General features: G+C 39.9%; 1 protein-coding gene across 1 annotated transcript; it reads left to right on the top strand.

The window, feature by feature from the left end:
- Window positions 1-34: 34 nt before the first annotated feature.
- On the top strand, window positions 35-11,876 carry LOC115738942 (potassium channel SKOR). The gene is made up of 14 exons (XM_030671760.2): window positions 35-308; window positions 520-894; window positions 4,119-4,343; window positions 4,763-4,826; window positions 5,407-5,746; window positions 7,563-7,858; window positions 8,250-8,330; window positions 8,835-8,933; window positions 9,374-9,595; window positions 9,759-9,947; window positions 10,416-10,491; window positions 10,587-10,881; window positions 11,009-11,130; window positions 11,374-11,876. The coding sequence occupies exons 2-14, from the start codon at window positions 662-664 to the stop codon at window positions 11,616-11,618; spliced, it is 2,487 nt and encodes an 828-aa protein (XP_030527620.1). The 5' UTR covers window positions 35-308; window positions 520-661; the 3' UTR covers window positions 11,619-11,876.
- Window positions 11,877-13,780: the final 1,904 nt, after the last annotated feature.

The following is a 13,780-nucleotide window of genomic DNA, read 5'->3' as shown; positions in this document are numbered from 1 at the left end:
ATTCACCTCCACGTCTCCAACGATCCTGCCGCGCTCGCTGCGTGCCGAACAGCTTCTCGACAATTTTCCCGACTGGTTTTCCCTCTCATTTTTCCCGAGAAAGTTCCTCCTCCTCCTCCCGCCACTAATCCATAACCATAACCATTGCGGGAAGGAAAACGACTGAGCAGATTGCATGTTAAGGCTGTGGTTGCACCCATGAACATCGTCTCGTAAAAGAGTTTTATTAACATCGCCTGCCTCCCCCGCTTTTCTCGTGATTCTCGCTCTCTCACTAGAAAGTTACATCTACCACGTTTTGTAAAAAGGTGAAAATAGCAAGTCTCTCTCTCTCTCTCTCTCAATCTCTCTCTGCCACATTTGATGTTTTTTCTCTTTCATTCAATTTTGAAGAGGAACGTCGCGTCTGGCTTTGGCCACTTGTGAAATTGTCTTATCTATCCAGAACAACAGTCTCCATTTCCGCGATGGAATTTTTCATGTCCCCAGTGCTCTGTGTGTTCGCCTTCTTCTGTGCAGAGAGGCGCGACGATCGAGTGCACAGGAGGGACCAGAAGCATCGCGGATGCGATTATTCTCTCGAACCGAAGACTCCGAGTTGGTTTTTCGGATTCCGCGCGGTTGAATCTGGGGAGGAATAAGCGGCGCGAGAGAGGAGAAGATGATGCGCGGACGAGCGGATGGCGACGACAGAGGAGGATCGGAGGAGGACGTGGGAGAGTACGAGGTGGGGGAGTTGAGAGATCAGATCAAATCTTCGAGAGGAAGCCGATTCGACCTCCTGACCAACGAGTTGGGGCTGGACGACTCCAATCGCCGGAAGTTCAGCCGCGAGAGCGTCATCAACGGCATCAGGGACCTCTCGAGAGGCCTCGTCATCCATCCCGATAACAGGTCACGATCTCTCTCTCTCTCCCTCTCTGCATTCTCGACCATGGTGGTCTGTGCATAGCCATGCTTGTTTTGAAATTTAGGAGGCCGACGAATCTGATGATGATGATGAAGAATAATGATTGATGATTTGTTTCGCGTCGTCTGTTTTCGAAATCGACGAAGCGCGGATTGGTTTTTGATCTTGACGTGTAATGGATAGAGACGGGATTGATCGATTGATTAGAAAAATGGAAAATTGATTGTGCGTTTCTGGTGAAGAACCGTATGTGCGCCGTCGTTGCGGCCGTACAAGCGGCGGATGCTTATTGGGGTGGTTCATGGACGATTACAGTACGTCTTAAGCATGTCGCGCAATCCTCACACTTGGCTTCGATTCCATTTAATCGGACGGCAACAGTTGCCCCAGTTACCAACTGTGTCTGTCCGACCTCATAGAAAAAGAGTGGGAATCCCAAACAAAAGACAATATTAATAATGTTACTCTTTAATAAAACACATAATAAATAATTGAAAATAATTATAATTTTAAACCCTACGGCTGTGCGAACTTTCCACTATCCCGATTACTGGGGCAAATCTCAATAGTTAATTGTAGAATTCATTTCTTCAAAAATTTGTAACCACACGACATGACGTTATCTCCACGTTCATCTCCGTGGCAGATTACTGAGCAGTCATGGGATTTTTTATTTTGCGATAAGTTGTCAGAGATGGGATATCAGAGAATCACGTCACGCAGTTTTGCTGGTTGGTGACTTGCCACTTGGTACGACAATCCTAAACTTGGCTGCCCTCGTTTCAGAGAAGTCAACCATGTTCCTGCTTGACGACAAATTTATACGCGACTGCTTGATTTTCGTTGTCCTTTTTTTGTTTCTTTGTTTTCCCCTACCCGATGAAGAAGGAGGACGGTTTTCGTATTTTCACATTGTTCGCACGTGCTTCCACATGCGATATTCTGTCAGGACATCAGAGCCCCTGAAATGATATTCTTAAGGGAATTTTAAATCCATTTCAATTGAATTTTATATTTTACTTTCTATTTAATTACAATTTCGCGGCTCACGCACTTATATTTTGATATTCACACACATATTCATAAGTAACTTTGTCATAATTTTCTGAAAACTAAGTGATATATTAAATTCTGACAAAAACCTAAAGAGTATTTTTTTTTTTGTTTAAGTCCAAATTGACGGGCGTAAGAAGCTTAAGATCAAGGGGGTCACTAAGAAGTTACAAAGTATTTATTTACAGGATGCGATGACATCTCTACTTTGTAAGCGGCGATATATATTTATACAGTTGTCCCTACAATATTGGTTGTATGCCAAAGTGGTTGCCTAGCATTTTTTGTTTTTTTTTAGTCGAAAAGGTGGTTGCCTAGCACCCATCGATCGATGGCCGAGTTGGTTTGAGTCGGTTCCTTTTACAAGAGGTCCCGGGTTCAAAACTCCTCGGCGCCATTGTCTTAAGTGGAGAGTCGTGGTGGTAGGCTCCTGCGCTAGCCCCTCGCGAGGACTAGTTATGCTCCACCGCTATGTTGAACGAAGCTCGCGAGGACTAGTCGTGCTCCACCGCCGTGTTGAGCGAAGCTCACCGGCCGCCCGGAACCTCGGTCATAAATATAAAAAAAAAAAAAGGTGGTTGCCTAGCTATTCCATATATTTTTAATGGGACATTTTGCCACAAAATTTAAATAACTTTTGATATGTTTTTCGGTCAACTTCTTCAGTTAGGAGAGCATGGTACTGGTGGATCCAAAGTTGATTCTAGGAGAAGCAGGTTTTGGAGAAATTGACTTGAAATCTGCTCTGTTAGATTTTTTGTACTTGTATACGGAGATTGAATTAACAGATAGGATCTCTGCTTTTAAGGTTTTATGTTATTATTGACGTAGCCATCGATCTTTTAAGTAAGTTCTTTGGAAATGGAAAACCATTTTGAAAAATACGAGTTGACTGATATTGAAATGTTAAATAGTTAGAAATTTATTACTTGTTTAAGGATTTAAAGTTTGTTGCAATAGTAGAATTGAAATATTAGACTTTCAAGGAATTAAATTAACACAATTTGTTCAATTATAATACTCGCCAGTAAAACATTTACACTGAGATTTATCACCACAGGAGTTTTAAACTTGTGGTACCAGGAGTAAAAAAAACAAAGCCGCTAGTGTAAAAGTCCAAGGTGGAGCATTTGTGGGTGATGGGTGTACTGAAAATGTTAATACATTATCAACCAACTATTGGCAGAAACACTGGCGAGGGCTTGGTTTCCTGAGGGGATTAGGCACCGGTCGGATCATGTCAGGACTACCTTATGAATTTCTGTGATAGAACCTCGTGCTCTTGGCATAAACTATGCCAATGAGACAATGTCCGCGGTGCTCTGCCACTTTTCCTTTTCCCTTTCATGTCCTCCAAACTTTACAACAAGAGGCGCTTTATCACTTCTATAAACACTTCCTCCTATATCGGTATACTATTCTTTCTTTAAAATTGGTTTCTCCTCCTTATTAAGTACTCGTATACTGTGAATACTGTGGAAGAATTCGTAGCCTCTAGTTTTTGTTGCTCTAATTATCCATGGAGAATGTAACATTTCGGAACTGCAGAGATATTTTGCATAATCAAAAGTAGCTATTAATGGACCCGTGCTTTTGTCAGATTACAGAGCTGAAGTGATCTGTATGAAATTATCAACACAATGTCTGCAAGTTGGACACTTTGGTTATCTACAATCAACATTTCAAGCCAATAACAAATATAAGCTCGCACGATTACATGCTTTTAGGTTCTAAATAGAGTAACACTTGTACCTTAGGGCCCTTCTAGCTATTTATTGATCTCATCAGTGGTCCCTGAGTTGACGGAATGACCAATGCTGTGTTGAGTATAGTAGCAATGCTAGAGAAAGAAGGATAATCATATCCTTATGGCAGCTAGTAGCAATAAGCTATATTAGCCCCTCAGGTTGGATTATCTAGTGTACTTGCCTTAAATCATGTTGGTATATACACTGGAACACGGCTTGTTCTTTTGGCAACAGAGATGGGTTTTATTTGTGCATTTTTACCCTTTTCTGATAAACCTTTCCAGACAATGAGACCTCCTTAAGCTTTTGACCGTGATCAATCAGCTATCTTCTGTGCATGAATGAGGCCTTTCAATTTCCTAGCTATGTATTTATGCATTGAAGTTGAATTGCGAGACACAATGCAGGTATTATCGAGCTTGGAAAAAATTCATACTTCTGTGGGCTCTCTACTCATCCGTCTTCACACCATTGGAGTTTGGCTTCTTCAGGGGATTGCCGGAGAACCTCTTCATATTAGACATTATTGGACAGGTTGCTTTTCTATTTGACATTGTTTTGCAGTTCCTGCTTGCTTACAGAGACACACAGACCTATCGAATGGTCTTCAAGCGCACACCAATTGCTCTACGGTCAGTCCTCTATCTGTCGTCCACTTTTTACATGCAATCTAATGATTGCGATGTGATGATTAGATACAATTGCAAGGGGACTTCCTCACAACCAAATAGAGCTATGTAATTTATCGACACGCAACATCACCAGTTAAGTTCAGTCTTAAGATTTAAGCAATCAAAAAGAGATGACTTAAGACTATAAGTATTCTGGGTAGCACTTGCAGAACTGAAAATAGAAATGAATAGGGCTCAATTTATTCACGAGGGAAAATTTCAGATTTATCAAAACTAAAAGAAGAATTATGTATGACAGATTATTACCAGTTCGGAGCTTATTGAAGGATGGGCGATATTTGTTGGATAAGCGTGAGATTTGGTCATCTATTAGGTGTAAATGAATCACACTTCTTTTTTTTTTTTTGGCTTTCTTGTAGGTACTTGAAATCTAGTTTCATTGTGGACCTTCTATGTTGCTTGCCTTGGGATATCATATACAAGGTAATCCCTCGGTTCAAAGTTATCTTCAGCCATTCAGGGCAACACAATAACCAAAGTATTTTCTTCTATGGGTTGCATCTTCTATGCATGAATCATACGGTTTGGGAGTGGAATTTGCAGCTTGACAAGCTGCAGCATATTGTCACAGGGCACGAAACAGTTGAATTTCTCCTTTGATCATTAGAATGCACTTTACCACTTTTCAACTTCGAAAGAAAACTGTAACTGTCTTGTTGTAGATGATATTCCTTTATGGTGTTATGAGTGCTCTAACTAAAGACGCCACTGAGAGATGCGGTGTCATACATCCTTGAGGGGATTCACGTCTAACTATGCAATAGTGCTGTTGAGTGACGCAGGTTGCCAGTTCCATGCTCAGGTTATAGATACTTATGCATAAGTGCTGGTGAAATTAGTACCGAGAATTTCTCAATATAAAATAGGAAAATATGAGACTTTTCATTTTCTTTTCACCTGGAGACAGATAAGTGGCAACAAAGAATTCTCACCAGAAAACATGACTTACTCATTCTCTATGTAGAGCTTTATGTGATCAAGTTGCAAGATTTGTTTTTGACAGGCTAGTGGAAGAAGAGAAGAAGTCAGATACCTTTTATGGATTAGGTTGAGCCGAGTGCGCAAAGTCACAGAATTTTTCCAAGCTGTTGAGAAGGATATACGAATTAACTACTTGTTTACAAGGATCGTGAAACTTCTTGTTGTGGAACTCTACTGCACACACACGGCTGCCTGCATTTTTTACTATTTAGCAACTACGCTGCCTCCTTCTGAAGAGGGTTACACTTGGATTGGAAGCTTGAAGTTGGGGGATGACAGTTATTCACACTTTAGAGACATTGATATATGGAAGCGGTACACAATATCCTTATATTTTGCCATTGTTACCATGGCCACAGTTGGTAAGTCATGCTTCTGACTTCAGTTCTTTGTGCAAGATCTAACTCAAGCCTCTCTTAATGCGCCTTTTATTTGATTTTCTTTTTCTTTTACACTTGGAGGCTTATGCAGCTCTAAGAGAATGGTGAAATGGCAAGAGTTGCCTGAAATAAGTAAAATGGGCTACCATCAGTAAAATTCACATGGGAAATTTATTCCATATGACGGTTTTTTTAGTCTAATTGATGCTACAGTTGAGAGCTCTGACTTAGTTAGGTTATATATGGGAACAATGAGACTCTGCATGATAATGATGATAGCATATGTGTACTTCATATAGGGTCAGGGAATGCAGAATAATCTGATGCTTCGTCCGTCTTTCCAAGAATATTGGCTCAAGGGGCAATACCATTAGGCTGTTTCCTGGAAATAAAAATATGCTAGAGATAGAAGAACAATTTTAATAACTACCATAAGTGGTTAGTCTTTTATTTGTGTTGAAATAAGATGCGCTAATAACAAAGTCAATAATGGAAAATCAAGTTGTAGTTTGTTGAGGAGGTTGTCTCCTGAGGTCCCTTAGTCTTGCGGAAGGATTGGCATTAGGCAGTAGTAACACCACAAGCGAGATGAAGTAAAGAGGGCACTAGAGGAGGAGTGGACAATTCTAGTAGACTCGAATGTAGGCGGAAGGTGGGAATACAGAGTTACTTAGAATTGCCGAAAGTCAAGAGAAGGCGACAGAAATTAATTGAGGAAACTTCTCAATAGTTCGACCCTGAAGTCCCTAAGTTCGGAAAATACCGAAATGGAGGAGTCCAACAGTCTAGAATTAATAAAGAGCCAGCAGCCAAAAGTCCAAAAGTCCTTTGACAATGCTCAAGGCTCTAGGCTGAGTAGCAGGAGCAACTTTTAATTTATTACGAGCCCAAATGATGGATTCAGTAACTTCTTGCCATATGGTAATTTGGGTGTAGGGAATCGGCAGTGAGTGTTTACCGCATGTCAGGGGGACATGGGCCAATAATGGCATGGCTGTGTCTTGGGGACACGAGCCAATGAGGAGTTGCCGCGTGTCAGGAGGACAGGGTCCGACACCAAGTCAATTAGAAAGCACTAGGGAATAGGCCAGCTATCTCCAACGAGTACCACTCCGAGTCCACCAAGCTGAAACTTTTTAACACCTCCCAGCTGGACGAGGATAACTGGGATTCGTCTATCAACCTTAAGTTATTCCTGCAACGAGCCATGCTAACGCAAAGTAAACCTGCAACAATGCCCGACAATGACATTTGCTAGTAAATTCAGGAAATTATATAAAAGGAATAATGTATTTATTTACAAAAAAAGACAGGACCTAATTAAACAGCTATACACTTAAGTTGAATAACAGTTTAAAAATTACGAAAAGCTCTAGGAAACATTGGCCCATTTTTTCTCCCAAATTATATCTTGTCTGAAATGCTGCTTTTTGGGAAAAATCCATTGTAGTAGGAATTTGATCAACCTTGTCCATTGTTTCACCCCCGTGGCTTGTTGTCCATCTTTTATTTATGTTTTTCTGACAAACCTTTGCTTTAATAGCTAGTCCATTGTTCTTGTACTTGCGTTGTCATTAAAATTCTTTAATTTTCCTAAAGAAGTTCATCTTAGGTTACTGGCTGTGTAAGTAATTTCTGACAACCATCTCAAGCTTGTGAAAACTGGGTAATTGGCTTCTCTCCTCAACAGGGGATCTGCATTTGGCATGGCATTACTGTTTTTGCATTCATCCACTAAGATGCTTAATTTCTTACCTGTTTCACAAGGCAGCTAATAAGTTTGCTTTTCCTGCAACAGGCTATGGAGACATACATGCAGTCAATATGAGGGAAATGATATTTATAATGATTTATGTGTCCTTTGACATGATTCTTGGTGCCTACCTGATTGGTAACATGACAGCTTTGATTGTGAAAGGATCAAAAACAGAGAAATTCAGGGATAAAATGACAGATCTCACAAAGTATATGAATCGGAACAAACTTGGAAGGGATATCCGTAATCAGATCAAAGGCCACGTACGTTTGCAGTATGAAAGTAGCTACACTGAAGCTGCCATTATTCAGTATATCCCAATCTCCATCCGTGCAAAGGTAATATGCAACTAGTAACTATTACCCATCAGAGCATCCTTTAATTTCTGGCTGTCTAGAATCTTTGCCATTTCAGTTGGAACGTGCTGACATGCTTCTTTATAATATCCTCTGAGTACTTGGGAGCTGTCATTTACTGTAGTGGCCTCTAATCAGGGAAATATAGAGTATTGTATGCTTCACCAGTCAAAAGCATTTCTGACTCCATCATAGTGATATTAGCATGATGATTATCTTCTACCATATACAGCATGCCGAATTGTTTCAAAGATTTAGGATTAGCTCACGATATGATATTACACAACAATAGGGAGTTCAATGGTTACCAAAGAGTTTTTCTCATGTTATGGTCACCAGATAGTTTGAAGAGCTATTTTCTCATTCCCTGCAGATCGCTCAGACATTGTATATGCCATACATAGAGAAGGTTGCTCTTTTCAAGGGATGCTCATCTGAGTTCATTAACCAAGTCGTGAGTTCCTTTTTGATTATATGCCGCACATGTTCAATTGACAGAAGGTGAATAAAACAGAATCATGCCAAGTCATTGTAGAGAAATTAAGTGACATTTTGTCTGCAGTCTTTGATATGATAAACAACGAAGAAATGTAATCATTCACAATTCTTTGCCTTCCATTTTGACATAACTATAAGATAGTTAATCTGCATAGACAGAGAAGTGATGTAACATCTGGTTGCACAGAGATAAAATGTTCAAACAGATGCTAGTAACTAGAGGATTTTGAATCCTCTTGGCATTCAACATTTCCATGACTATAGGAGTTTGGGCATCGAAAAGACTTGGTATTTTTTTTTTTTTGGGGGTTGTTGGGGTGGTTGTTCATATGAATTGCAAGCTAGTAGGGTGGCAGAATAAAAAGAACATGGCGCTGAATGAAATGGTCAAAGAGAGAAGTGTTTAAAAGATGACTTTCAGCTGAGTAAATGTTAAGTCGTTATTATGTCTCGTTTGCAGGTAATTAAGCTTCATGAAGAATTTTTTCTCCCAGGGGAAGTGATAATGGAGCAAGGAAACGTGGTGGATCAGCTTTACTTTATTTGTCATGGTCTGCTGGTAAGGTTTTGTAACCTCTGGCTTCTTTAACATTTATCATTCTTATCTTTTTTTTTTTCTCTTTCTTCCGCTATTAAAGGTCTTTGTCACATCTCTTCATCTAGTAACTTTTCCTTTGATTGTCTTTACTTTTTCATTCCCTTGCACTCTTTGGGTCCTGACAAAATCAAAATATTTGGGCCTTTAAGTTTTGCATTTTGCAAATTCAATACATTTGTGATTTTTCCTTGTTTGCATCCAAGGAGAAGACATCTCCAGATTACAGTGATAGTCAACAATAGCTTACATGGTCCACAATGACCTTGCCATTACTAAAATTGTTTTTAGTCGGTGTGATGTTCATATCTCATTCACCATGTCCATGTTCTTGTTCAGTTGGCCGGATGGGAACATTATGATATTAGCTACAGCTTATGATTTGGTGAGATGAACTTCTACAGGAGGAGGTTGGCATAGGAGAGGATGGATCTGAAGAAACTGTTTCACTTTTAGAGCCTAACAGCTCATTTGGACAAATCTCCATTCTGTGCAACATTCCTCAGCCTTATACAGTCCGAGTTTGTGAACTATGTCGGCTTCTGCGGATTGATAAACAGTCTCTGTCGAATATCCTCGAGATTTATTTTTATGACGGGAGAAAGATTTTAGACAACCTTTTAGAGGTAATGTGATTGTGTTTGAAAGAAGAAATTGCGCTCCTGTTGCTTTGCATGTGAAATCCATTTTTGAAATACCGCGTCAATAGAAGATTCTCAAAGTCATCAGATGCTCTGTGATTCACATTACAACAGTCATATGGGGATTTTACGTTGTATATGCCTGCAGGTAAGGGAATCTAATCTCCGACTCAAGCAATTGGAGTCGGACATCACATTTCACATTGGAAAGCAAGAAGCAGAACTTGCTTTGAGGGTAAATAATGCGGCCTTTCATGGAGACCTTCATCAGCTAAAAGGTTTAGTCAGAGCGGGGGCTGATCTCAACAAGACAGATTATGACGGAAGGTCACCCCTGGTAGGAATTGGGCTTTTGAATTACTTTTCTGTTATTTTGATTTAGTTACTTGTCCTTATCACGTGATGGGTACCAAATCACAGAAGAGATAAACTTTTAATCTGTTCACATTATCAGTGTGGTCTTGTGAAGGTGTTCCCGATGTTTCGATGCAAGTGTCTATAAGGTTAAGGAAATGAGGATTGTGATGAAATTAGTAGGAATAAGTCATTATTAACTAGTACGTCTAATTGCTTAGATCTCTTTGCGCAGAAAATTGACATTTGAACATCCATTGCATTTTTCCCCTTCTTACTCACCACAATACCTTAGGAACAAGCTAGGTTCGAGCTTTCTAGAGAGATATCTAATACCATCTTCATGGTAGCCAGGAAACCTCTTATATACCATTGTGAAGGCTACCTTTCAATGTGGATTTTCTAATTCTAAATTATTTGAAACTTTCGAAATGAGTCTTTCTGTTTTCAGCATCTTGCAGCAGCGCGAGGCTACGAGGATATTGTGCTTTTTCTTGTTCAAGAGGGGGTAGATGTCAACACAAAAGGTTTGTTTCCTCATCAATGTGTGCTCTTCTGTCCTTCTTCAACTGTATTAGATACCTTTTTTCACACTAACATTGCAAAGCTGATTTCATTGTAGATAATTTTGGCAACACCCCTCTTCTAGAAGCTATCAAGAATGGAAATGATCGAATTGCATCATTACTTGTTAAAGAAGGCGCATCTCCAAGGATAGATGATGCTGGTAGTTATCTTTGTACAGCCGTGGCAAAGGGCGATTCCGATCTCCTTAGAAGAATTTTGTCAAGTGGCATTGATCCTAACACCAAAGATTACGACCACCGAACCCCACTTCACGTAGCTGCCTCAGAAGGGCTATATCTGATGGCAAAGCTGCTTCTACAAGGAGGGGCTAGTGTTTTCTTGAAGGACAGGTAATATTCAGATTTTCAGTGTCCATGTTCCTCACTTCCAATGATCTGATGCTTCAAACATCTTGTGGAACTAATCTAGTTCTTTTCGGGGAGAGGCAATTATCATTTGACTCTTTCATTTATGCAGATGGGGAAACACACCACTCGACGAAGGACGAAAGTGTGGAAACAAAAATTTGATTAAGCTGCTGGAAGCTGCAAAATCCTCTGAGATGTCAGAGCTTCAACACAGCCCTCGGGAAACCACAGGTACCTGCAAAATTCATTAGCAGTTGCTAGGATGTGCGTTAGCTCCTAGGAAAGAAATGAAGAAATTTCATGTAGACATGATTAGTGGGAACCAATCGATTAGATCTACCAATGTCCTCTATCAGGACCTATACTTCATAGTTATCATAATTCTCGGTCTGAATTCACTACCTTGCCCGCTCTTACGGTTACGTGACTGATTATTAGACTGATGTGAACTCTTCACCTGTCAACCCGTTACAGATAAACTGCATTCAAGAAAATGCACGGTATTCCCTTTTCATCCGTGGGATCCTCAGGAGCATAGACGACATGGGATTGTGTTGTGGGTGCCTGACAATATTGAGCAGCTCATAAAAAATGCGTCGGAGCAGCTAAACGTTCCATCTGCTTCTTGTGTACTATCTGAAGATGCAGGTAAAGTTCTTGACCCGGACATGATATGTGAGGGCCAGAAGCTGTATTTGATTACAGAAACGCAGGAATAAATTTTCACCAGCTATTATGTTGTGAAACAATAACCGTCGTTGTAACTATTATTTTGCATCATTTGCATGTGTTTGCGCACGTCTCTTCATGGGTTTCTTGATGTCTGGTCTACTCCCACAAGCATTAGTATGTGCTTTAAGGTCCCTGGAATCAGACGAAAAATCTAGGATGGTGCAGGTTGTTGTACATTCATCCCAACATATCATGGCTTCAGCAAAACATTTTCAGGTATTCATCGACTGCTTAAAACGTGCATAGATGGTGCAATTCAGTCTCAAATAACTTCCCAGTTGAACGAATCATATTGCCCCTTAAATTTTTAATGGGATGCGATCAACAATTCTGGTTAATCGAGTTGGCTTTTTTGGTCGGAAACTATGTGGCAAGTATTCTTATGCAATGAGGTAGATGATGAAACTTGTCTTGACGACTTTATCCTTAGTAGGGTTAATTAGAAAGGAAATGAAGAGAAACAATTTCAAAAGATTGAGTTATGAAGTTTTTTGTATGTTAAGGAGGAACAGAAATAAGGAAAAGAATATATTGTGACACAAATATGATTTTATTACTCGGAAGTTCATGTAACAAACGTTGGTTCAGTAATACACAACCCTTTTAATCCCTCCAAGTCCCTCTTGGAGGGATTAAAAGCTGTACATAGAAATGATTCTTAGCAATCCGTTCTGTTCTCTCCTAATTCTTTCCTTCCTTCTCTTCTCCTCCATCAAACAAAAAAGATTGTGTTTTTATAATCATTTCTCTTCCTTAGTAATCCTCCTGCTAAACTAATGATGAAGCTATCTCAAGTTAGATGACTAAACGAGGTGACACACGCAAATAGTAGTCGATTTGTACGCAATATAATCTTGCCCAAATTGCTCGGTAAACACAACTTAGAGAGAACTTTTACGACATTTCGAACTCTTCCCCCGGTGACATGTCCATCTAGGATTATCAAGGAAGTCCTAACTTCTTAGGACATGGGCAACGGCGATCGTAGGAACTTGGATTATTGGGGACGAATGCCCAAATTTTATCAACTATACATATTGGACAATAACTACAATGTGTACCGGACATCTTACGGGTGGCGGCGGCCACACGGCCAGCCCACGGTGCCTCAAAATTCGAATGAAGCAGACAGAAATTGGTGATTAGACTACAAAAAGGGGTTGATATTTGTCCTATATATGGAAAGAGAAAGGGCCAACATAGCTCAATCAATAATGGAGCTATCCTGGTGATCATATGATTGCACGGTTTCTGATTATAATATGTCGGACTCCGACATGCTCATTTTCATCCTTCCAAGTTTTTCCAATGCAATCTGCGGAGAAGGATTATGCGATTTGCCATACGTTGTCGATGAAAAGATGCATGGAAATGACAAGACAATTTTTGCGATCGAATCATATGTTTGGTTCAATTAAGAAGCAACCAAAGAGTACATGACAGTGTTTTTTTCTGAGTTAAAGACAAATTTAAGATCTTTTAGGTACATCTGACGATTAATGACCACGTAAAGTGGTGGAATTAGTGATCTCGCCGAGTCAGAGACAAAATCGAATGAAGAGAAGAACAAGTGGAAATAATTAAAACAAGCCATCATCTATATTTCATGGTTGAGCTTCCGATCCAATTAGAACCGGGGGGCTCCTACGTTAGATAAATCGAAACCAACTCGATGCCCCCCCGTTCATGTTTTCACCTTAAAACAACATACTGATACCATTCCGACAATAATCAAATAAAAGCCAATAAAAGGTTCAGGAGATCCAAACTTTGTGAAATTGTAATTAAAATCAAAAGTCTTTCTTTACTCCTTAATTTCGGGGATTAAACGGCGGAAGATGTCGATTATCTGGACATTAATCGGTCTACTAAATGACTTGGAAAAGCAAAAGCACCGTCACTAAAGAATCCTCAAAGATCAATCAACACTTCAATGATTAAAAAAAAAAGAGCCCCGGACTTGCAACAAGTAATTATAAAGATTATACCATCACCAACCTTTCTGGTTTCATAGTATATCAGGACCATAGATGACATAACCATACAAAAGCACTACATTCATCAAGAGAGCTAAATCACAAAAGGTCATATAGATTCGATAGTACAAAGTACCAGAGGGTGATCATCTTCAAGAAGTTACCGTCTGGGG

Source organism: Rhodamnia argentea, chromosome 2, assembly GCF_020921035.1.
Source record: "Rhodamnia argentea isolate NSW1041297 chromosome 2, ASM2092103v1, whole genome shotgun sequence".
Taxonomy (NCBI): Eukaryota; Viridiplantae; Streptophyta; class Magnoliopsida; order Myrtales; family Myrtaceae; genus Rhodamnia; species Rhodamnia argentea.
This window is presented reverse-complemented; position numbering and strand designations above follow the sequence as displayed.

What these genes read in the sequence shown, in the direction of transcription:
- LOC115738942 (XM_030671760.2), top strand. Translation starts at nt 662, where the DNA reads ATGATGCGCGGACGAGCGGATGGCGACGACAGAGGAGGATCGGAGGAG. An exon ending in CTTGGGATATCATATACAAG is followed by an intron (nt 4,827 to 5,406) that starts GTAATCCCTCGG and finishes TGTTTTTGACAG; the next exon opens with GCTAGTGGAAGAAGAGAAGA. An exon ending in TGTTACCATGGCCACAGTTG is followed by an intron (nt 5,747 to 7,562) that starts GTAAGTCATGCT and finishes TTCCTGCAACAG; the next exon opens with GCTATGGAGACATACATGCA.